General features: G+C 42.2%; 1 protein-coding gene across 33 annotated transcripts in view; it reads left to right on the top strand.

Annotated features, from left to right (window-relative positions):
* Positions 1-18,065, top strand: part of APOL6 (apolipoprotein L6) — a 30,896-nt gene extending 12,831 nt beyond the window's left edge. For 3 of the 33 annotated variants that reach the window (XR_013399179.1, XR_013399171.1, XR_013399170.1), the window contains 2 exons: positions 4,339-5,045; positions 5,383-5,714. Coding sequence is in view for 5 of the 33 variants with exons in the window: in XM_077949852.1 (XP_077805978.1) it covers positions 4,339-4,365 (27 nt within the window). In the remaining 28 variants the exon portion in view is untranslated. Of the gene's footprint in view, positions 1-1,650; positions 2,313-4,338; positions 5,202-5,382; positions 5,715-9,223; positions 9,355-11,784; positions 14,518-15,409; positions 15,827-16,119 lie in introns of those variants that run through there. The other 30 variants (XM_077949852.1, XM_077949850.1, XM_077949849.1 and 27 more) reach the window with 20 other exon arrangements.
* The last annotated feature ends 7,390 nt before the right edge of the window (positions 18,066-25,455 follow it).

Below are 25,455 nucleotides of genomic sequence, written 5' to 3'. Positions count from 1 at the left end.
GATCCAGGCACCTTGGCCTCCCAAAGTGCTGGGGTTATAGGTTTGAGCCACCATGCCCAGCCGGGTCTTCCCAGTTTTAACAAAGAGTCACTGAGCCACAGGGAGAGTTAAGAACTAAATTGTCTCCTCCTCCAAATTCATATGTTGAAGTCCTGAACCAAAATGTGGCTGTATTTAGAGATGGACCCTTTGGGAGGTAATTAGGGTTGAATGAGGCCATAGGGTGAGGTTCTTGCCCAATGGAATTGACCTCCTTATAAGAGGAGGAGGAAATGCTGTTATGCCCAGACCGTTTATTCCCCGAAGAAGACCACCAGAGTCCAGAGTCAAAGCTAAGCAGCAAGGATCTTTACTACAGGTTCGAACCTGGAGCTCTCACTTGCTCGTGAAACGAGACGGGCAGGAGAGCTCCCCCACTCAGCTCCGAACAATGTTATATAGTCTAAGAAAAGTGGGCATAGAGTTATTATACAAATCAGATATATGATTGGCTAGTGTTTGAACAAGGCGATTTGGCTAACTATGATTGGTTCCTGCCATTTCTGATATTTTGGTTCAAACTTTGAGGCGGGAGAGCAGGTTTATGGCAGCAAGAGTTTATCTTACTTAAACACGTCTTGTGACCTTGCCTCAGAACTTACAAAATCTCTGGTATGTGCAAAACAAAATCTCTGGTACGTGCAGAAAACCAGGTACTCACAGAACTTACGAAATCTCTGGTATGTGCAAAGATTAGAGAGCAGAACAAGGGTGTAGCGGGTGGGGGGCGGGTACACATCTATCTTTGTGTCCTTTCAATGCAAGAGGACCTCCCCACCCCTGCTGCACACCTGCACTGAAGGAAGGCTATTTGTAGACACAGCAAGAAGGCAGCCACCTGCAAGGCAGAAGAAGAGAGCCCTCACCAGGAACTGAATGAACCAGCAGCTCAGTCTGGGACTTCTGGCCTCTGGAACTGTGAAACAATACATTTCTGTGGTGTAAGCAACTCAATCTATAGTAGTTTGTTACTATTTTGTTATAGTAACTGAAGATGACTAAGCCAAGGAGGTTATGTCACTCGCCAAGTGTCTTAGTCTGTTTGTGCTGCTTTAACAAAATACCTTAGACGGGTAATTTACAAACAACAGAGATGTATCCAGAAATCCACAGTTCTGGAGGCTAGGAAGTCCAAAATCAAGGCACTAGCAGATTCCATATCTGGTGAATGTTCACTCTGCTTCACAGATGGCACCGTCTTGCTGTGTCCTCATATGGCAGAAGGGGCAAACAAGCCCCCCTGGGTCTCTTTTATAAAGGCACTAATTCCATGCCTAAAGGCAGGGCCCTCATGACTCTATCACCTACCAAAAGGCTCCACTTCTTTATACTATTGGAGGGGCAGAAGGAACTTCCTTTCTAGACCTTGAAGGTTTAAGAATTTGAATCTATAAAACAAGCTGACAATAGACAGGTTAACAGGAGAAAAGGCATATACATTTTTTAATGTGGGCCAGATGGCGGAAGCTTAAATAGCACCCCAAGCTACAGGAAGTGGGGCCTCTGATGGGGAGGTAGAGACACAGGCCATGGGAGGGGGTAGGGGCAGGAAGTGTATGGTGAGCAAAGTTTGCCTTATTACACTGAGAAAGGTAGATCACCTGAGGTCAGGACTTTGAGACCAGCCTGGCCAACATGGCAATACCTTGTCTCTACTATAAATACAAAAATTAGCCAGATGTAGTGGCAGGGTACTTGTAATCCCATCTACTCGGGAGGCTGAGGCAGGAAAATCACTTGAATGCAGGCTGTAGGTGACAGAATGAAACTCCATCTCAAAAAAAAAAAAAAAGAAAAAAGAAGAATAATACAGTCATGTATCTCTTGGTGACAGGGATACTGTTAGGCCTCTGAGCCCAAACCAAGCCATCGCATCCCCTGTGACTTGCACATCCCCTGTGACTTGCACGTATATACGCCCAGATGGCCTGAAGTAACTGAAGAATCACAAAAGAAGTGCAAATGCCCGCCCTTCCTTAACTGATGACATTCCACCACAAAAGAAGTGAAAATGACCGGTCCTTGCCTAAAGCGATGACATTATCTTGTGAAATTCCTTTTCCTGGCTCATCCTGGCTCAAAAAGCTCCCCCACTGAGCACCTTGTGACCCCCACTCCTGCCCGCTAGAGAACAACCCCCCTTTGACTGTAATTTTCCTTTACCTACCCAAATCCTATAAAACGGCCCCACCCTTATCTCCCTTCGCTGACTCTCTTTTTGGACTCAGCCCGCCTGCACCCAAGTGATTAAAAAGCTTTATTGCTCACACAAAGTCTGTTTGGTGGTCTCTGCACCTAGATGCGCATGACAGATACATTCTGAGAAGTGCGTCGTTAGGCAACTGCATTGTCCTGTGATTATCACAGAGTATACTTATCCAAACTTAGATGGCATAGCCTACTACACACCTAGGCTATATGGGAGAGCCTATTGCTCGCAGGCTACACACCTGTACAGCATGTGACTACTGAATACTATAGGGAATTGCAGCACAATGGGAAATATTTGTGCATCTAAACATATGTAAACAGAGAAAAAGAAAAGTAAAAATATGGCATAAAAGATAAGAATTGGGCCGGGCGCGGTGGCTCAAGCCTGTAATCCCAGCACTTTGGGAGGCCGAGACGGGCGGATCACGAGGTCAGGAGATCGAGACCATCCTGGCTGACACGGTGAAACCCCGTCTCTACTTTAAAAATACAAAAAAACTAGCCGGGCGAGGTGGCGGGCGCCTGTACTCCCAGCTACTGGGAGGCTGAGGCAGGAGAATGGCGTGAACCCGGGAGGCGGAGCTTGCAGTGAGCTGAGATCCGGCCACTGCACTCCAGCCTGGGCGGCAGAGCGAGACTCTGTCTCAAAAAAAAAAAAAAAAAAAAGATAAGAATTGGCTCTCCTGTATAGGGCACTTACCACAAATGGAGCTTGCGGGGCTGAGAGTTGCTCCAGATGAGTCAGCGAGTGGTGAGTGAATGTGAAGGCCTAGGACATTACTGCATACTATTGTAGGCTTTATAAACACAGCACACTTAGAGTACACAAAATACATTTTAAAACGTTTTCTTCCTTCGGCATATTAGGCAATAGGAATTTCTCAAGTCCACTATAATCTTATCAAACCATGGTTGTATATGCAGTTGACTGAAACATTGTTATTGAACACATAACTATAGTTGAAAGAATAAGCAAAAAGTCTATCTCGGTGTGGTGTCTTGAGCAACTTTTAATTATTCTCCTGTCCTGCAATATGAGTTAATCTTCTCTGATTGATGTAGATTCCAGGAAGGGGTGTCCAGGACAATTGTCTTCCTTCTGGAGAAACTTCCCTTAATCAAATAAGAGAACTTCAAAGAAAGCTCCTCCCTGTGTTTTGGAAAGGAAGGGAAGTGGGCAGGAGTGGGTCAAAGACAGACTTTCGTTCTCTTATTTCTGAGGCCCTTCAGTCTCCTTTATACAAAGAACTCAGCATGCCAAAGCACCCTATTTTAGGGTATCTTTTTCTGAGCCCTAAACACTATCACACTGGGGATGTCAACTGTGAAAGGAAAATATCTTGGGACCCCAGAATCACCAAGGAAAACTCAAGCTTAGGGAAACTGCTTAGGGCAAACCCACCTCCCACTCTATTCAAAGTTATCCCTCTGCTCACTGAGATAGATACGTATCTGATTGCCTCCTTTGGAAAGGCTAATCAGAAACTCAAAAGAAAGCAACCATTTGTGTCTCACTTATCTGTGACCCGGAAGCTCCCTCCCCACTGAACCGATGCTCTTCTTACATATATTGATTCATGTCTTATGTCTCCCTAAAATGTATAAAACCAAGCTATGCCCCGACCATCTTGGTCCCATGTCTTCAGGACTTCCTGAGGCTGTGTCACAGGTGTGTCCTCAACCTTGGCAAAATCAACTTTCTAAATTTACTGAGACCTGTCTCAGATTTTCTGGGTTCACATTTTGGAAACCATGAATGGATTCTGAGTGGAGATGCTCCCGACCTTTGACGAATCTGTCAGTGCTTGGTTACCAGCATGAGCTAACTTTATGGCTCAAACCAATAGGACAATTTGCTGAGGTCTGAGAGGACTCCCTCCAGAAAATCCCTGATCTCTTAAAATTTGGTAGAGATCTGAAGTTTATTTTGCTGTACAACACCTCTTTTGTTGGAGTTTTACTTGCTCCCAACAAGGAAAGCAAGTTTTCCTGCTTTCATGATGATGGAAGTCAGGTGACGTGTTAATGGAGTTTGAGCTCTCTTGCAATGGGGAAAACGGTTTTGTTTTGTTTTTTTCCTGCTTCTAGGATGGTACAGGGAAGTCTACAGCCTGAGACCCATCACTAGGTAAGAAACTGTTTTGGGATTCTGTCTTACAAATTCTTTTTAAACGACTAAAGTTAGTATTTAACAACCAGCTGGTGTTAATTTCTGCGTACACTTAGAGCACTCAGAAATTGTATAATCTGTGTGACCATTGTTAGTTTTGCTTAACTGTTTTGTTGTTTGTTTCTGTCTTAGTCAAATCCGAAGGGGAACCCTGAATTATGGGGTCAAGGACTCTGACGTAGTAGGAAAACAGCCAGCTTAAAAAAATTTTTTTTAAATTTTAATGACTATAGGGGCTTTATTTACATAACAAGGCCACCTTTTTGCTAGCCAGACCAAACTGAAAGAGCAATGGCTGTACCTCTGAAATAGCAACCTTTTGTCCTAGCTGAGATTTGCTAATAAGATTTTTTTAAAAGTTTTTCAAGGAGCTCAATGGTTGAAAGTCTGCTTATTTAAAACACGCACATCCAAGATGTGTATGTTTGTGCATGTTTGTATTTGAAAGGCCTTCATGTTTTTGTTTCTTGTTTGTTTTTCTCTCCTAAGACCTTGTCTTTTTTTTGTAGCAAAAAAAAGTTTTTTTTCCTTTTACTACTCAGTTGACTGAATTCTGTTTTCACCGGATTTCTTGACTAAAATAGTTATTGCAACAGAGGCTACTCTTTTGTTAAGGAAGAATGTAGTTTAATGTTTTTTTTGTTTGTTTTTTTTTTTTTTTTTTTTTTTTTTGAGACGGAGTCTCGCTCTGTCGCCCAGGCTGGAGTGCAGTGGCCGGATCTCAGCTCACTGCAAGCTCTGCCTCCCGGGTTTACGCCATTCTCCTGCCTCAGCCTCCTGAGTAGCTGGGACTACAGGCGCCCGCCACCTCGCCCGGCTAGTTTTTTTGTATTTTTAGTAGAGACGGGGTTTCACCGTGTTAGCCAGGATGGTCTCGATCTCCTGACCTTGTGATCCGCCCGTCTCGGCCTCCCGAAGTGCTGGGATTACAGGCTTGAGCCACCGCGCCCGGCCGAATGTAGTTTAATGTTATATTTAATTTGGCTCAAAGAAAAATAAGAACATCTTCCTCTAACATCACCAGGCTTTTTCTCTCTGTACCTTAAGATGTAAATTTTGCTATTTGCTTTTCACCTGGGTTGTTTTCTTTAATGTGCAAATTTAAGGCTATTTAGCTGACAATTGCCTAGGGTTGTAAAACAGGTTATCAAGAATCTGAAAGTCTAAGATAGGAAAAAAAGGTTGGGGGGTGGGGGTGGGCATTATAAATCTGTAAAATGTACTTCTATTGGCATGCCTAATATGTCCTTATATGTATGTATGTGTTGTGTACACAATGTTTCAGTACTAAAAATATATAAAACAGCTCCAATTGGCTTAAAGAAAAATAAAAGTGCTTAAATCAGATACTAAAAAAGAAGAGTAGTCAAATGCTTTTTCAAGTTTATGTAACTTAAGTAAAATCTTTAATAAATAAGCTAGCTTTAAAATTATTGGTAAAGTGATGTTAGAAATGTCTTAAGAATTGCCAGCATACATTTTTGTTTGCATTCTATCAATCAAGTGATTTTATACTTATCCCTGCAAAATACCATAAGGTGTCAAAATTTGGCATAGGGGTTACAAAACTGTAATGATCTTTGCTTGTGTAATTTTTAATAAATATGACATTGATATGGTTTAATGAAAATAGCTGCATCTTGAATTTAGTAAGATTACCATAACTTCTAATCCTGTGGCTTGAGGCAGTTTAGTCCACAGACAAGAAGGAGGTTTGTTTTGGGAAAGGACTGTTATTGTCTTTGTTTCAAAGCTAATCTTAGACTAGATTTCTTCAAAAGTTCATTCGGCCTATGCCCAGGAATGAACAAGGGAGAGCTTGGAGGTTAAGAGCAAGGTGGAGTCAGTTAGGTCAAATTGTTTTTCACTGTCTCAGCTGTAATTTTGCAATGCAAGTTTCATAACTTTAAATCATGACTATCATAATTTTTATAAATAATCTAGGTAAACAATTAAAATGAAATAGGTAAATGTAATGGGATAAATACAAACTGGATGCAATTTAGAATATAAAGTCATATTAAATTAAATAACAGATAATTTATTATTTGTGTATTTTCCAATAAATATATCTTGTAGGAAAACACTCTTGCTTAAAAAAAAAAGTGTGTCTTTTTTTTAAAACAAAAAAGGTGAACAAGTTTTGTCTAATTCAGAACTTATTAAAAGGTTATGTATAAAACCAGGTAAAAGGAACCAGAAAATAAAAAATGATGTAAATAAAGTTATGAAGAATTTTTTCAAGGTTAAAAAGCTTTTTTTTTTTTTTTTTTGAGACGGAGTCTCGCTCTGTCGCCCAGGCTGGAGTGCAGTGGCCGGATCTCAGCTCACTGCAAGCTCCGCCTCCCGGGTTCACGCCATTCTCCTGCCTCAGCCTCCCGAGTAGCTGGGACTACAGGCGCCCGCCACCTCGCCCGGCTAGTTTTTTTGTATTTTGTAGTAGAGACGGGGTTTCACCGTGTTAGCCAGGATGGTCTCGATCTTCTGACCTCGTGATCCGCCTGTCTCGGCCTCCCAAAGTGCTGGGATTACAGGCTTGAGCCACCGCGCCCGGCCGGTTAAAAAGCTTAAAGAGAAATAATTTTATATAAGAAAGAATCTTATATGGTAAATTTGATTCAGTGTCTGCTGCAGTGGGCGGGTCTTTCTCTGGCCTCCCCGAGCACCTTGCCTTCCCCACCCTGCCATAAGCAATACTTTTCTCCCTTCCCTTTCCTCTCTCTCTCTGTGCAAACTGCAAAGGAATGGTAAAAATCACTGTTTAGCCGGGCACGGTGGTTCAAGCCTATAATCCCAGCACTTTGGGAGGCAGAGACGGGCGGATCACGAGGTCAGGAGATCGAGACCATCCCAACATGGGCTAACACGGTGAAACCCCGTCTCCACTAAAAAATACAAAAAACTAGCCGGGCGAGGTGGCGGGCGCCTGTAGTCCCAGCTACTCGGGAGGCTGAGGCAGGAGAATGGCGTGAACCCGGGAGGCGGAGCTTGCAGTGAGCTGAGATCCGGCCACAGCACTCCAGCCTGGGCGACAGAGCGAGACTCTGTCTCAAAAAAAAAAAAAAAAAAAAAAAAAATCACTGTTTATCTCCTATAAAGTTTTGATTACTGGATAAAAGGATTCACGAGGCTAATCTTAAACTGTAGTGAATCTGGTGTGTTTTGTGGGTCTTTCTGTATTGTTCTGTCACCAAGAGGGGTACCTTAGGATAAAACGTGGGCTTAGGACACCTGTAAGCCTGTTTTCAGATGGCCCAGCAAACTGGAAAATTACGAACTTTTCTGCAGGTCCCTGAAAAAAATTGAATGAGGTTTTTTCCTTGTCCTGTACGTCCTTGGGAACTTGACCTTATAACCATGTGGCTGTGATTTCTTTTTTCACAATAGTGACCTGGATTCAGAGTCCAATTCCTGGCTTAAGGAATGAGTCTTTTATCTTCTGTCTGTCTGTGTGTTTATATAGGTTCTGTGTGTGACATTTATATATGAAAGAGCTTTGATTAATTTTGTTTAATAATAATAAGAGCTTAAATCAAATATTTTGTCAGAAAATTAAAAAGTATAATGCCTTTTATTTAGTTCATGTAACTTAAGTAACCTTTGGGAAACGAAGACAGTTTTAAAGACTATTAGTAAAATAAAAATATTTTCAAAAATTTAAATATTTGGTCTAAATTATGCAGGTCAGATATTAGGTTTACTAAATGTAGTAAAGTCATAAACTGCTTCTTTGGCTTTTAAAAATTGTTCAATTTATTTTGGAGTATTATATTCTAGATAAGGCCTGGGACATGTGGAGTTAGCCATGCCCCCTAGCTATGTTGGAAATAGTCAGACCCTCTGGTGGCCTAGGCTCCACACCTGGTACATAATTAATATCACTTACTAACCAGGTTTTTCACCAAAAATAAAAGTTGCTAAGAGTTAACATTGTAACATGTAATTAAGACTACTAAAGAAACAGTTCCACCTGTAAGGTTAGCAAAGTGAAATTTTTTTTTTTTGAGATGGAGTCTCGCTTTGTCGCCCAGGCTGGAGTGCAGTGACACAATCTCAGCTCACTGCAAGCTCTGCCTCCCAGGTTCACGCCATTCTCCTGCCTCAGCCTCCCGAGTAGCTGGGGCCACAGGCACCCACCACCACGCTCGGCTAATTTTTTGTATTTTTTAGTAGAGATGGGGTTTCACAATGTTAGCCAGGATGGTCTTGATCTCCTGACCTCATGATCCACCTGCCTCAGCCTCCCAAAGTGCTGGGATTACAGGCGTGAACCACCGCACCCGGCCGTGAATTTTCTTTTCTTCCCCTAAAGGGTTAGAGGATTGTTTTAAGTTAGATAGAATAAAGCTGAAGGTTTTTAAGAAAGTTGTGGAAGTTTTATTTAAAAAATTAATTGTAAGAGATTTTGTGTGTGAATATATTGGCTAAAGTTAAAGAGGCATTATTCAGTTTTTCCATAAATTAAACATTGGAATAAAAGCACAACAGGTTTTTGTTAAAGCAAAACCCTGCTTATGACCTACTCTTTAACAAACATTTGTAAAGGGTTATAAAAAGTTTATGAGAATCTTACCTTATGGTCAAACATTAAAATTGGGTAGATATGTCTATAAGGTTTTATTAAGAACTGGGTTTGACATCAATAATGCACTAATGCAACAGTGACATTTGGCTTATTTAGTATAAAAGTCATACAGGAAGCATCATCAAATATGAAATGGTGTTTGGTTTTCTTTGGGCTATATTTGTATAAATGTTACTGGTATGTATTCCAAATTTGTTTTTTGTTTTTTTTTTTTTGAGACGGAGTCTCGTGCTGTCGCCCAGGCTGGAGTGCAGTGGCGCGATCTCGGCTCACTGCAAGCTCCGCCTCCCGGGTTCACTGCAAGCTCCGCCTCCCGGGTTCACGCCATTCTCCTGCCTCAGCCTCCTGAGTAGCTGGGACTACAGGCGCCTGCCACCGCGCCTGGCTAATTTTTTGTATTTTTAGTAGAGATGGGGTTTCACCATGGTCTCAATCTCCTGATCTTGTGATCCACCCGCCTCGGCCTCCCAAAGTGCTGGGATTACAGGCTTGAGCCACCGCGCCCGGCCTTCCAAAATTATTTTTAAGAAAAACTCCTATAATTATGATATGACTTAGAGTATGTTATTAATAATTATAATTGTTATATAAAATAATTGTATGCCACAGAGGTAACCAAATTTCTTTGTCTATCATGTTTTTGACTGTGGTTGTCCTAAGATGTTTCATCACCCACAAACAATTGTTGTCTTGTTTTAACCCTCTTTAAAAGGTGATTTATAATCAACTATAAAACTCTAACAGGTGTTCTTGAGTGTAGGATTCTGATAACTTTGGAAATGTGACATCAGAATAGAGAAAAAACTTTCAGAACTCTCATGGAGAGCTGAAATGTTCATAGCTATCAAACAGAACAGAAGTTAACTGCATGGAGTAAACTAATAGAAGTCTAAAGTAATCTTTTGTTTTTTTACTTTGCTTAAAATGTTGCTGATCCTTTTTTTTGTTTTTCAGAGACAAGGAAACTTTTCTTTTGAGCTATTTACAGCTTTTAACAATTGAGTAAAGTGTACTTCTGTGAACAAAATTTGGAGCATATTTGTTTCTCTCTACATGATTTCTCCAGAATTTGAAAACTAGTTGCAAGTATTCTTAACTTATGGCAGTATAGTTATTTGCATAAGTGCAATTAGAATCTGTTTTCTTTTGTAACAGGGCACAATTGGAAAAACTGATTATTTTACCAAGGCCTTGACTGGAATATTGTGCTTTCCTTTAAGGAATCAAACTTAACTGTAAAGCCAATAAAAGTCCCTTGGGAAAACTGGCCTCATATCTTGCCTCCACAGTCCCTGTATAGGGTTTCTGATTGGTGGTAAGTAAAGAATGTCACTTTCTATCAGGCCCAGGGGCCCCAAGTTATCTTGGAACCTCAGGAGGAGAGGAATTTACTCAATTCATAGGTATTTGAGGATACAAACCCATGGCAAGGCTCGGCTCTAATAAAAGTCCTATCTAAAATTCTTTCTATGGAACAGAGTCCCATCAAAGCCAATTTACAAAGAGCTTATGTAAAAAATAATTATTCTTGAAGCACTTTAGACAAATAATTAGGTCAAGTATGAAAAGGTAAATTGGTGTTGCCATAATTTGTCTTTCGTAAAAATGGGAAACTGGAGAGAGAAATATTATGTTTCAAAAACTGTGGTACACTTGTTATTAAATTCTAGTCTCATCAGTTGTTTTTAAGTTTGTTTCTGCAATTTAGGCTAACCCTGCTTATTCCTGTAAACCAACCATTCCTGACTGCAGCTTAAAAGAAACAAGACAGATGGGTAATGTAAAAATGTGAATCAATATTCTAATTCTGAGCACATTGGACTCAACTATCGATCCCACATCAGCTTGGCTCCAACAGTTGCCCAGTTCTTGGAAAGCCTTCTAATTTAGTTTACTTGGAATAATTTTACTTATTTTGCTTTACTGTTGTGGAATATATTGCTATTGTACTCTTTCTGTGTAGGAATAAGGATATGCTTGCTCAACGATTTCTTAAACACTTATTAATCTTCCAGGTATCACCTCTTGTCAAAACTTGGAGTTATGAATGGCCATTACTATACTGATACTTTCTGACTGAGCTCCTCTATACCCTAAACACAAGAGACTCTCATAGTTAGGCAGGAATATCATCACCCTATTCAGTCTGAAGAAGTTACAGAAGATGAATCTTGGTCGCTCTGCAACCCTTATGATTAAGGGTTCTCTTATAAAAGGGAGGGAAGAAATGTCAGAGGTGTTTAAACCAGAGCAACTCCATCTGGAACAGAGTCTGGGTAAAATAAGGCTGAGACCTCCTGGGCTACATTCCCAGAGAGTTAGGCATTCTAAGTCACAGGATGAGACAGGAGGTTGGTACAAGATGCAGGTCATAATACCTTGAGGATAAAATAGGTTGCAATAAAGAAACCAGCTAAAACCCACCAAAACCAAGATGGCGATGAGAATGACATCTCTTCATCCTCACTGCTCCACTCTCATCAGAGCCATGACAGTTTACAGATGCCATGGGAACATCAGCAAGTTACCCTCTATGGTCTAAAAAGGGGAGGCTTGAATAATCCACCCCTTGTTTAGCATATAATTAAGAAATAACCATAAAAATGGGCAACCACCAGTAGCTCTTGGGGCTGCTCTGTCTATGGAGTAGCTATTCTTTTTTTTTTTCTGAGATGGAGTCTTGCTCTGTCGCCCAGGCTGGAGTGCAGTGGCACCATCTTGGTTCACTGCAACCTCTGCCTCCCAGGTTCAAGTGATTCTCCTGCCTCACCCTCCCTAGTAGCTGGGATTATAGGCACGTGCCACCACACCCAGCTGATTTTTGTATTTTTAGTAGAGATGGGGTTTCACCATGTTGGCCAGGCTGGTCTCAAACTCCTGACCTCATGATCCACCTACCTCAGCCTCCCAAAGTGCTGGAATTACAGGCATGAGCCACTGCACCTGGTCCATTCTTTTATTCCTTTACTTTCCTAATAAACTTGCTTTCACTTTACTCTGCATACTTGCCCTGAGTCCTTTCTTGTGCAAGATCCAAGAACCTCTCTTGGGGTCTGGATGGGGACCTGTTTCCAGTAACACGTTCACTCGCCTGCATGCACAGTCAGTCCTCAGTAGACCTGTATTGTTTTATGCCAGCTTCTATAGTAAGAGCCAAAGATAAGACGGGATGATTCCTGGGAGAAATGTATTTTGTGTTCTCTTTTCCATATCAACTCACCCTCTTGTTGCCTCTCTGTGTTCTCTTCCTCCCCGACCCTGGCAGTAATCCTGGCTGGGATCCTGGGTCTGCACAAAAAAGGGTGTCACTGGAACCTGCTCAACCACATTCCAGCGGGAAGGAGAGAGCCCCTCTGCCTGCCCCCAAGACTCAAATCCTTGAAGCTTCTTCAGGACTTCAGAACCTGTAGGAGTTCTCCTAGCTGCCCAGCTCACCTATCTTAACAATTTTTTAAATTTTCTATGCTTTAGCTGCTATTTTGAAAGTAGTGCATAGACAAGTTTTTTTTTGTTTTGTTTTGTTTTTTTAATTCAGGAAACTAAAACATAGGAAGAAATAATGCACAATTAAGAGTGACAACTGTTGGTATTTTGGCATAGAATTTCCTTCCTGTGTTTTTCTTGCTTTGGGGGTTGAAATACTTGCTTTATGTCATTAGAATATTGTCATTAGACTACCTGCTGGGGACCATTTCTCAAGGCTGTATTACAAAATATGCATTATAACATATGTTTCTGCAACCCACTGAGTTTTCTTTCTAATTTCCAATTTTCTCATTTGCCTACAGATCTGTAACTTTTTGTTTTGCTGTTCTTACTGTAGTTGAAAAAATAGGCAAAAAGTCTGTCTAGGTTGATGTCTTGAGTGGCTTTTCATTGTTCTCCTCTCCTGCAATATGAGTTAATCTTCTCTAGTTGATGTAGATTCCAGGGAGGGGGGTCCAAAGCAATTGCATTCCTTCTGGACAGAATTTCCCTTAATCAAACAAGAGAATTTCAAAGAAGGCCCCTCTCTTTGCTTTGGAAGGGAAGGAGGCAGTGGTAGAAGGTCAGAGAGAGACCTTTGTAAACCAAAATAAAATTCAAAGCCCCCCACCCCAACAACCATCTGAATGGACTTCTTCTTCCAGGTCAGAGCCCTCTACATTTAACCTGAAAGAATAGTTCAGGCCATGATGGGAAGCGGGAGTTCGGACATGCCTCAGTATGCCCTCCTCTCTTTTGGAATTCAGGAAAAGCCAATCAGCATTTCACATCAATACAGAACTTACGTCTGCTATCTGGAGACTTCATCTGCAAGATAAAGCTTTGGTCTCCACGACTTCTTTTTTTTTTTCTCTGAGACAGAGTCTCACACTGTTGCCTGGGATGGGCTGGAGTGCAATGGCATGATCTCAGCTCACTGAAACCTCTGCCTCCTGGGTTCAAGCAATTCTCCCGCCTCAGCCTCCTGAGTAGCTGGGTCCACAGGTACCCACCACCACACTTGGTTAATTTTTTTTTTTGTATTTTTAGTAGAGACGGGGTTTCACTATGTTGGTCATGCTGGTCTCGAACTCCTGACCTCATGATCCGTCCGCCTCAGCCTCCCAAAGTGCTGGGATTACAGGCCTGAGTCACTGGGCCTGGCCCTATTGTTAATAATTCTTTCAAACAATTGCCAATCAGAAAATTTTTAAATCTACCTATAACCCTATAAACTGGAAGCACCCACCTCCCCAACAAGTGGTCCAAGTGTTGGAAGTAAATGCTCCATGCCGCCAAGTGAAAATAGCACTCAGGCAAAAGTTTTCTCAGCAAGGCAATTTACTTCTATGGAAGGGTGCATCTCGCAGATGGAGCAATGGCGAGAGCACACTGGACAAGGGAAGGAAAAGGAGTCTTATGTCTAAAGAGGCTAGTCCCTACTGCTGTGTCTTTCCCCTATTGGCTAGGGTTGGACCACACAGTCTAAGCTAATTCCAATTGACTGTTTTAAGGAGAGCAAGGGTAAGAGCCAGAGTGGTGGGGTATTTTCGGCAGGAAGGATGCTTACAGAGCAGGTGACTAAGGATGACTAAGGACAGAGCAGGTGACTGAGGACAGAGCAGGTGATAGAGGCTAGGAAGGGGTTGTTTATTGAAAGTAGGGGCAAGGAGACATAAAGAATGAGGAAGTTAAACTTTAAAATAGAGAACAAAGAACAGGGGAGCTGAACATACTGATACATTGGTTCTTTGGAGAGGATCTCAGAACTCATTGTACTTAACGATTTTCTCCCTCTTGAATTTTAAAGGAAGTTTAGAGGCTAAAACTTTTGAAGAGGAATTTATTATATCCTACACCAACTTTCCAGACTGGACCAATATATATCTTAAATGTATTTGACTGATGTCTCATGTCTCCCTAAAATGTATAAAACCAAGCTTCACCCCTACCACCTTGGGCACAAGTTCTCAGGATCTCCTGAGGGCTGTGTCACGGGCCATGGTCACTCATATTTGGCCCAGAATAAATCTCTTCAAATATTTTACAGAGTTTGACTATTTTTGAGGCCTCTGCAGTATTTTCTACAGTTCAATGCTTTAGTTTACCCCAGGTGTTTTTTCCTTTATTTTTTTTGAAATGGAGCCTCACTCTGTCACCCAGGTTGGAGTGCAGTGCCACAATCTTGCCTCACTGCAACTTTCGTCTCCCAGATTCAAGTGATCTCCTGTCTCAGCCTCCTGAGTAGCTGGGATTACAGGTGTTCCCCACCATGCCTGGCTAATTTTTGTATTTTTAGTAGAGATGGGGTTTCACCATGTTGGCCAGGCTGGTCTTGAACTCCTAACCACAAGTGATCCCCCTGCCTCAGCTTCCTAAAGTGCTGGGATTACAGGTGTGAGCCACCACGCCTGGCCAAGCCCTCCTGTTTTGTTCTTTTTCAATATTGTTATGGCTATTCAGAGTCCCTTAAGAGTCCATATAAATTTTAGGATGAATTTTTCTACTTCTGCAAAAAATGTTGTTGGGATTTTGGTAGGGCTTACAATGAATCTGTTGATTTCTTTGGGTAGTATTAACATCTAAACAATATTGTCTTCCAATCCATGAACACAGGATGTCTTTCCATTTATTGATGTCCTCTTTAATTTCTTTTAGCAACATTGTGTAGTTTTCAGTATACAAGTTTTTCACCTCCTCATTTAAGAGGCACTAACAATTTAAAGCTGGTTCTTGTCCACAGTAGTTCCCTACAACAAACGTGAAACACAACCTATGTTGCAGTTGAAAGATGCTGAAGCCGGGCGCGATGGCTCACGCCTATAATCCCAGCACTTTGGGAGGCCGAGGTGGGCGGATCACTAGGTCAGGAGATCGAGACCATCCTGGCTAACCCAGTGAAACCCCATTTCTACTAAAAATACAAAAAATTATCTGAGTGTGGTGGTGGGTGCCTGTGGTCCCAGCTACTCGGGTGGCTGAGGCAGGAGAATGGTGTGAACCCGGTAGGTGGAGTTTGCAGTGAGCCGAGATTGTGCCACTGTACTCCAACCTGGGCAACAGAGCAAGACTCCATCTCAAAATAAAATAAAACAAAATATAGAATAGAATAGAATAGAATAGAATAGAATAGAATAAAAGTGGCGAGCTGAGAAACTCTGTAAAAGGAGGAAAAAAAGTTCCCCAGCCTCAGCAACCAATACCTAAAAGATTTGTAAACAGAATTTTTCGTTCCTGTAATTGATTCATTCTCTCAACTGCACCTGTTTGTTAAGGCCACAGAAGTTAGCATCAACTAGGAGCTATTCCGGTAGAGCAAACAAACAAACAAAAAAACCCTGACTCTATTTTCAGCAGCCACTCTTTTTTTTTTTTTTTTTTTTTTTTTTTTTTTTTTTTTTGAGACGGAGTCTAGCTCTGTCGCCCAGACTGGAGTGCAGTGGCGCCATCTCCGCTCACTGCAAGCTCCGCCTCCCGGGTTCACGCCATTCTCCTGCCTCAGCCTCCGGAGTAGCTGGGACTACAGGCGCCCGCCACCACGCCCGGCTAATTTCTTTTTGTATTTTTAGTAGAGACAGGGTTTCACCGTGTTAGCCAGGATGGTCTCGATCTCCTGACCTCGTGATTCGCCCGCCTCGGCCTCCCAAAGTGCTGGGATTACAGGCTTGAGCCACCGCGCCCGGCCTCAGCAGCCACTCTTGAGAATAAAGCCACCCAGCTCTGTGCGTGGCAAGTCCCTGACCCCACATGACTTTTGTAACCCAAAGCCAAAGGCCGGAATTTAGGCTCGAGCAACACAATCTCTGGGTATTATTTTGCCCCTTAAATTGCACTCTTTGTACAACGTTTCTGGCCCCATGCAACAACCCAGAAATAGACACAAGAATTAGGCAGATGGAGATAGAAATAGCGCCTTAATTACTGGTGAAGCTGTTAGAGAATGAGGTTCCTTCTCTCTGAGCCATGTGGGCTTATGAATATTTCACCCCACCGCTGGACAGATTTTCCATCTCTGGAGCAGGCACCCTGGACAACTGCGTGCCTCTCCAACAGGGCTTGTCTCTCTGACACCTGCAGCTTAAAGGAACAGAACAAAATACGTGCTCTCCCGTGGGTAGGTAGATCCTAAGGAAAGTTGAGAAGAAAAAAGGACTGAGCTATGCATGGCTCCACTCCTTCAAAGATTAACAGATGCATTTTGCCCCCACCCTGCAGGAGGCTGGGAGCTTTGCTCTCATGAAAGTTCCACCACATAGAAACAAGAAAAAGGAAAATTAGTGTTTCCTCCTATATAACACAATTTAAAATCTTAATTTACACCCATATATTTTCTCCTAAAAAGCAGGGAATAAGTTTCTTTCAAATGCTTTGGGATCATTTGTAAAAATATATCAAGCACTAGTCTACAAAGAAAATCCCAATAAGATTTTTTAAAAAGTAATTATAGAGGCTGCATTCTATGAGCATACTGCAATAGAGCTGTAACTTAACAATATAAGGATGATCAATTGCTTGCTCACTTTCTATTTTAAATTAGGTTTTAAAATATGAAGTGTACAGTTTAATTAATGTTTACATACTTATCCACCACGTAACTACAACTTGATGAAGATACGGAATGTTTCTAGCTCTCCAGAGACCTCACTTTTATTCCCATCCAGTCCATACTCACTGTATATGTTTTCTATGGATGCTGCAATGAATTACCACAAATGTAGTGGCTTAAAACAACACACATTTATTGCCTCACAGTTCTGTAGGTGAGAAGTCTAGGTAAAACTTGACTGGGTTCCCAATCTTATCTTGGCCTTTTTTGTTTTTTGAGATGGGGGTCTCACCACATTGCCCAGGCTCTTTTTGAACTCCTAGGCTCAAGCAATCCCTCTGTCTTGGCCTCCCAAAGTGGTGGGATCACAGGAATGAGTCATTGTGCCCAACCTTGTCTTAGCTTCTGATAGGGCCAAAGTCAGTGTTGAATGGCCTGGGCTATTGTCTGGATACTCCCAAGGGAGAAACTGCTTCTAGGTGCCTTCATGTCATTGGTAGAACTCACTACTTCTCATGATTTCCAGAACAGTGACTCAAGTCCTTGCCACACTTTGAGTCTTCTGACTTCCTCTTCTGCCACATCTGTCTACCTCCAGCCAGGGAATGTTCTCTGCTTCTAAGGGCCCATATGATTAGATTAGTCCCATTCCGATAATCTCTCTCTTTTAACATCAACTGATTAGTGACTTTAATTACATCTGCAAAGTCCCTCTTGCCAGGTAACAGAGCATATTTATAGTTTCTAAGGATTAAGATGGGACATTCTGGGAAACTGATATTCTGCCTGCCACATCCAACTCTTCTGATTTGTCACCATGATTAGTCTTCCTTGTCCTTGAAATTCATATAAATAAAATCATACAGTATATCCTCTTTTGTACTCAAAGGTATATCTGTGAAATTCATCTGTGTGGTTATGTGTAGCTTTAGTTATTTTTTACTGCAGTGAAATTCCGTTATATACCAAAATGTATTTCTTCATTCTAATGGTGATAAACATGCTTGAGACTATTATAAATAAAGCTGTTATGTACATCTTTGTTAATGTACGTGATATGGTTTGGTTCTGTGTCCCCACCCAAATCTCAGCTTCAACTGTAATAATCCCCACGTCGTGGGAGGGACCTGGTGGGAGGTAATTGACTCATAGGGGCAATTTCCCCCATACCGTTCTTGTGGTAGTGAGTAAGTCTCATGAGATCTGATGGCTTTATAAATGGGAATTCCCTGCACATGCTCTCTTGCCTGCTGCCATGTAAGAAGCCCTTTTGCTCTTTCTTCATCTTCCACCATGATTGTGAGGCTTCCCCAGTCATGTGGAACTGAGTCCATTAAACCTCTTTCCTTTATAAATTACCTAGTCTTAGGTATGTCTTTATTAGCAGCATTAGAACAGATTAATACAGTACGTTTTGGTAGGTTTATACACTCACTTCTCTCGGACATACGGCAAGTAGTAGAACCACAGTTTGTAGAGTGTACATATTTTAGCTTTAATAAACACATCTGAAGTGATTGTATCTATTTTCATTCCCACCAGTAATGGTTAGAGTTCCAGTTGTTCCACATCCTCACCATCTATTGGTATCATCACTAAAAAATTTTAGCCAGTTTGCTGAGCAAGTAGTGATATCTTTGTGATTGTGATTTGAATGTATGTTTCTTTGATGACATATGTCTGTTCATTTGCTTGTTTTTGAGACGGAGTTTAGCTCTTGTCGTCCAGATTGGAGTGCAGTGGCACGATCTCAGCTCACTGCAACCTCTGCCTCCTGGGTTCAAGGATTCTCCTGCCTCAGCATCCCTAGTAGCTGGGACTACAGGCACCAGACACCATGCCTGGCTAGTTTTTTGTATTTTTAGTAGAGATGGGGTTTCACCATGTTAGCCAGGATGGTTTTGATCTCCTGACCTCGTGATCCATCCACCTCGGCCTCCCAAAGTGCTGAGATTACAGGTGTGAGCCACCGCACCCAGCCTCTTTGATGACATATGATATTGAGTATCCATGTGCTTATTGACCCCTTTAATCTCTTTTTTTGTGAAATGCCTGTCCAAGCCTTTTGCCCATTTTTATTCTGTTATTTTTCTTATTGATTGAAGACTTTCTTTTTTTTTTTACATTTAAGTCTTTTGTCAGATATATTTATCATAAATATCTTCTCTCAGGCTGTGGCTTGAGGCACTAACAATTTCAAGGTGGTCTCTAAACTGATAGTCTCTTACTGATATATACCCTCTAACTGGTATATGTATTTTAAAATTTTTGGTACTATATATATAATATGAAATTTACCATTTTAACCATTATGAAGTGTACAGTTCAGTGGCATTAGGTACATTCACATTGTTGTGCAACCATCCCTACCATCTATCTCCAGAACTTTTTTCATCTTACAAAACTGAAACTCTCTACCTATTAAACAATAGCACCTCACTCCCTCTTCCCTTATACGCTGGCAATCATCATTCTACTTTCTGTTCCTATGAATTTGATTACTCTAAATATCACATATGAGTACAATTATACAGTATTTGTTTTGTGACTGATTTCTTTTTTTTTTTTTTTGAGACAGAGTCTCACTCTGTCACCCAGGCTGGAGTGCAGTGCCATGATCTTGGTTCACTCCAACCTCTGCCTCCTGGGTTCAAGCAATACTCCTCAGCCTCCTGAGTAGCTGGGATTACAGGTCCATGCCACCACATCCCATCTCTATTTTTAGTAGAGATGGGGTTTCGCCATGTTGGCCAGGCTGGTCTCAAACTTCTTACCTTAAGTGATCCACCCGCCTCAGCCTCCCAAAGTACTGGGATTACAGGCATAAGCCACTGTGCCTAGCCTGGCTTATTTCACTTAGCATAACATCTTCAAAGGTCATCCATGTTGTAGCATGTGTCAGAATGTCCTTCCTTCTCAAGGCTAACTAATATTGGATGTATATATTAGGTTGGTGCAAAGGTAATTGTGGTTTTTGCAATTAAAAATTAAATGAAAACCGCAATTACTTTTGCACCAATCTTTGTTGTACCACAGTTTGTTTATCTATTCATCCATTTGATGCAGGGTTTTTGCTCCTTAGTTCAGCTAAATCCAGGTTTTTGTCTCATGACCAAGAAAAATTACGCACGCAGACACATTGAAGGGTGAGGAGGGCAGAATTTATTCAGTGAAAGGAAAGCTCTCAGCAAAGAGAGGGGCTCTGCAAGCAGATTTCCATTTCACAAATTGAATACCAGGGCCACCAGACACAAACTGAAGGTCAGGCTCCTCCCCTGCATAAGGTGTGAATTTCCAGTAGCTCCACCCCATTCCCCCAGGGCATGTGGCCCCCCAGTCTGCTGTGGGTATGCCCAGGCAAGCCCCCTGTGCAGGTTCCCTTATCTGCACAAAAGGTCTGGTGCAAACATTTGGTGATTACGTCTGGTGTAACCTGGGGTGGGTCGGAGTTTCTCCAGGAACCCTTCCCTATCTGCCTCGGCATTTGGCCATCTCCTGCATCTCTATTACACTGACACTTAGATTGCTTCCTCCTTTTGACTATTGTAAATAACGTTGCTATAAACATGGGTGTGCTCTTACTGGTATATTTTAATGTACAACATTTCTTCATGTTAGTGAAGTCCAAGTTATAAATGTTTTCTTCCATCAGTTCTTTTAATGCTGTATAGAATATTTGCGTATCCCTTGATAGTGCACATATCCTCCTTTGATTTTTTTGCTACAGATTTTATTGTTTTATTTTAACCTTTAAATCTTTCATCATTAGGAATTGATTTTTATGTGTGATGTGAGGAAGGAATCAAGATTCACTTTCTTTGGCAGGGCACGGTGGCTCATGCCTATAATCCCAACACTTTGGGAGGCTGAGGTGGGTGGATGACATGAGGCCAGGAGTTCAAGATCAGCTGGTCAACATGGTGAAACGCCATCTCTATTAAAAATACAAAAATTAGCCAGGTGTGGTGGCACGTGTCTATAATCCCAGCTACTCAGGAGGCTGAGGCATGAGAATCACTTGAACCTGGGAGGTGGAGGTTACAGTGAGCCAAGATCATGCCACTGCACTCCAGCCTGGGAGACAGAGCAAGACCTTATCTCAAAAAAAATTCACTTTTTTCGCATATGAATATCTAATTGATCATCACTATTTGTGGCAAAGACCATTCTTCTGCTGCATTGCAGGGTGCCTTTGTTGTAAATGAGGTGATGGTACAAACACAAGGTTAGACAAATAGACCAACAGAACTTACACTGTTTGTTTCTGGATTCTCTGTTTTGTTCCGTTGGTCTATTTGCCTGGCCTTGTGCAATACCATACTCTTAATTACTGTGGATTTACAATGACTCTTTTAGATCCTGTAATGTAAATTTTCCAACTTGTTCTTCACCAAGATTTCTTCTGTTACTCTAGGTCATTTTTATTTCCATATAAATTTTAAAATTGAATCAACTTGTCAATGTTCCAATAAAAATATCTGCTACTATTTTATTGAATCTATAGATCAGTTTGAAAATAATTGAATTCCTGACAAAATTGAATTTTTTGATTCATAGTATCTCTCCAATTATTTAGGTCTTTCAGTTATTTTAACAATGCCTTGTAGTTTGAGTGTCTTGAAAATTGTTTGCTGGATATATTCTTAGGTATTTGATGTGTTCTAATGTCATAAATTATTTATTTTACTTTATTATTGTTTGTCTCTTAGTATGAAGAAATACAATGCATGTCTGTATATTGACCTTGTATCCAGGGACCTCACTACATTTATTATAATCTAATGAATTACCCATACATTATTTTGGATTTTCTACACGTAAAATTACAGTTGAGTCTTGAACAACATGGGTTTAAACTGTTTAGGTCCACTTATATGCAGATTGGAGAAGGGATGAGCAAAAGAGAGAAGAAGGAATGAGAGAGACAGAGAGAAGTGATGAGAGAGAGAAGAAGAGAAAGAATAAGAGAGAGAGAGAAGGGATGAGAGAGAGAGGAGAGAAGGAATGAGAAAGAGAGGAGAGAAGGAGTGAGAGAGAGAAGGAATGAGAGAAAAAGGAGAGAAGGAATGACAGAAAGAGAAGGAATTAGAGACAGAGAAGGAGAGAAAGAATGAGATAAAGAATGAGAGAAGGAATAAGAGAGAGAAGAAGGAATGACAGAGAGAAACAGAGAGAAGGAATGTGAGAGAGGAGGAGAGAAAGAATGAGAGAAAGAGGAGAGAAGGAATGACAGAGAAAGAGAGAAGGAATGAGAGAGAAGGAATGAGAAAGAGAAGGAGAAAAGTAATGAGAGAGAGAAGGAATGAGGGAGAGAGAGAAGGAGAGAAGGAATGAGAGAAATAGAAGGAGAGAAGGAATGAGAGAGAAGGCGAGAAGGAATGAGAGAGAAGGAGAGAAGGAATGAGAGAGAAGGAAAGAGAGAAAGAGAAGGAATGAGAGAGAGAAAGAGAGAAGGAATGACAGAGAGAGAGAGAAGGAGAGGAGGAGAGAAACTGCCGTGGACTCTGGTGGACATTTATAAACCATCACAGCCACCCAGCACTTGATCGCTAAACTCACTTTCTCAGCCTCCAAGATGCTAGAATGAAGACATGGGTGATCTGCCCTGGATGGAACTGGAAGCTGACTTGGAGCTGGATGCAGTAACTGATGTGTCCTGATCCCGTTTTGAAAAGAGTATTTTTGTGTGTATGTGGGCTAAAAGGGGTTTATAAATATTACTTTCTGTTACTTCGTTTTGTTTATTTAAGAGTGTGTGTGTGTGTGTGTGTGTGTGTGCGCGCGCGCGCGTGTACACTCGCTGACGTTGGATAGTCAAAGGCTTTGTAGACTTTGGTGATTCTTTTTGCCCAGTAAACACTTCGCCTCCATTTGGGGGCGCTCCCTGCTCTATAGCTCTTGGTGGGATGTGGCGATAGCCTCTGACTACAGAAATCAGATATTCATTCCCAGCCTCTCTTGATGCAGAGATGCAGCCAAACAGTTGTACCCATATTAGACTTCAAATCATGAGCTCGCTCCGGAATCTATTCTGGGGATAATGGCAGCAGTTACATCCTGTTTCCAGAGCCAACAGCATAAGAGGCTGTAGTCGTGTGTCCAGCATTGGTCGCGTTGGTGACAATGGTGCTGAAGTCAGAGCTGTCTGTGCCTAGCAGTGCTTCCCACTAAACCACTTTTCGGTGTGATTTTGGGTGCTGTTTCTGGGGGTGTTGCTTATGGACACAAATTGTATACAGGCCATTTTTCCTTCTCTCCTAGAGAGCTTTTGAGATACCTAATATTTGGTAATACATTGCTTTTCTGATTAAGCTAGTTTGGGTCCCCTTTTGTTAGCAGCTAGGATTGCTGATTGGTTCAGGAATGAATTAGGTCATATAATGAAAAGTCCAGCGATGGCCCTGCTTCAGGTAAGGTTGATTGCAGGTGCTTAACTACATACTAGGACTTTTTTTTTTTTTGAGACAGAGTCTCACTCTGTTGCCCAGGCTGAAGGGCAGTGGTTCAGTCTCAGCTCATTGCAACTCCACCTCCCAGGTTCAGGTGATTCCTGCCTCGGCATCCCAAGTAGCTGAGATTACAGGCAAGTGCCACCACATCCAGCTGATTTTGTATTTTTATTAGAGACGGCCAGACAGGTCTCGAACTCCTGACCTCAAGTGATCCGCCCCCCTTGGCCTCCCAAAGTGCTAGGATTACAGTTGTGAGCCACCGCGCCTGGCCTAGGACTCCTGTCTCTCTCAGGTCTGCTTTCGTCCGCGTGGGTTCCTTTCCTAGGAATGACCTTTGTACATCATGGAAAAGATGGCCATCAGAGATCTAGATTTACCTTGTCCTTAAACTTACAGCCCCAGAGGGAAGGGAATCCATCTTTCCTACCTATTTCTCCCACAGAAGTCCTGGGAATGGCTCTGCCCAAAGCAACCAGCATGGCAGAGGTTCTACAGTTCGTGTCTGAGACCCTTAGTGTTTCAGCAATTTTTTTCACAGCTTCCCTAGGTCACCAAATGGTTTGGTCACCAAATGGTTTGGTCCCTAGGTTACCAAACAGTTCAATTACCAAGTGGCTAGGCCCAAATGGTTTGTGAACCTCTGCAATCCTCTGCAGTCATGGGATAGGCCCACTGAGTCATGCACTCTCCTCCGCAAAGGAGGTGCAACCACACTTCCAGGAAGGTAATTATGATGGGCAAAGTATAAAAGATATCCACCATTCCCCTGTCCTGATGGAACAGCCTCGGCAGGCCTGTGTCTGGTAGATATAAACAGCGTGTGCGTGTGTGATAGGTAGCAGATGACCAGCAGAAGAGCTGGCCTGGGGCTGGGGGTCTGTGGAACGCACTGGTTTATTTATAGGATGCTTGTACTCCAACCTGGAGCCTATGACATCGTCAACTGTTAAAACAAGCCACACTAGCAAAAATGGAGGCCCGAGAGCCAATGCGTGACCCCGAGAGCTCCATCCTGAGGGGGCAGGCCCGGGACGTGAGTTCTGCGTTTGGAGTGAGGGATGCGGAACTGTGGGAATGGATAAATCAGTTGCATTTATCTTTCCTCCTTTTGCCCAAAAACCCAGTAAACACACCTCTTCCTTGTTTAGTTCCCGTGCTCTGAGCGTGAATTGCAGCACGCCTAGAATGAAACTGAGCGGTTGTACTAAACTTCCTGCCTGGCACGGAGGATGGCCAAGGCAGGAAAGCCGATGAATAGTGTCGCTTTGTAGGCAGGGGGCCAAGAAGGAGTTTGGCGTGGTTTGTACCAACTTGTCAGCGTTGTTTATTGATAACAGTGAGACTGATTTGCTCCTGGTGAGACCCCCAGAGAGATGTGCTGCAGAAGCTAGTTATGTAACAGGAATTTCTGTATGTGACCCGTGAAACATAAAAAACCCCAGCCGAGACTCTCTTTTGGGCCCCTTGGTTGTGTGGTGCTCTGTGCACCTGCCAAGGGTTCTGTAAAGGGTTCTGAAAGAGGAAGTGCATTTTGCCATGACCAGCTGGCCATAGCTGTGATTCGGCCATAGCTGTGATCCTTTCTTCTTCTTCTTCTTCTTCTTCTTCTTCTTCTTCTTCTTCTTCTTCTTCTTCTTCTGCTTCTGCTTCTGCTTCTGCTTCTGCTTCTGCTTCTGCTTCTGCTTCTGCTTCTGCTGCTTCTGCTTCTTCTGCTTCTTCTTCTGCTTCTTCTTCTTCTGCTTCTTCTGCTTCTTCTGCTTCTGCTTCTGCTGCTTCTGCTTCTGCTTCTTCTGCTTCTGCTTCTTCTTCTTCTGCTTCTTCTTCTTCTTCTTCTTCTGCTTCTTCTTCTTCTTCTTCTGCTTCTTCTTCTTCTGCTTCTTCTTCTTCTGCTTCTTCTTCTTCTGCTTCTTCTTCTGCTTCTGCTTCTTCTTCTGCTTCTGCTTCTGCTTCCGCTTCCGCTTCCGCTTCCGCTTCCGCTTCCGCTTCT

This window comes from Macaca mulatta, chromosome 10 (genome assembly GCF_049350105.2).
Source record: "Macaca mulatta isolate MMU2019108-1 chromosome 10, T2T-MMU8v2.0, whole genome shotgun sequence".
Lineage (NCBI taxonomy): Eukaryota > Metazoa > Chordata > Mammalia > Primates > Cercopithecidae > Macaca > Macaca mulatta.
This window is presented reverse-complemented; position numbering and strand designations above follow the sequence as displayed.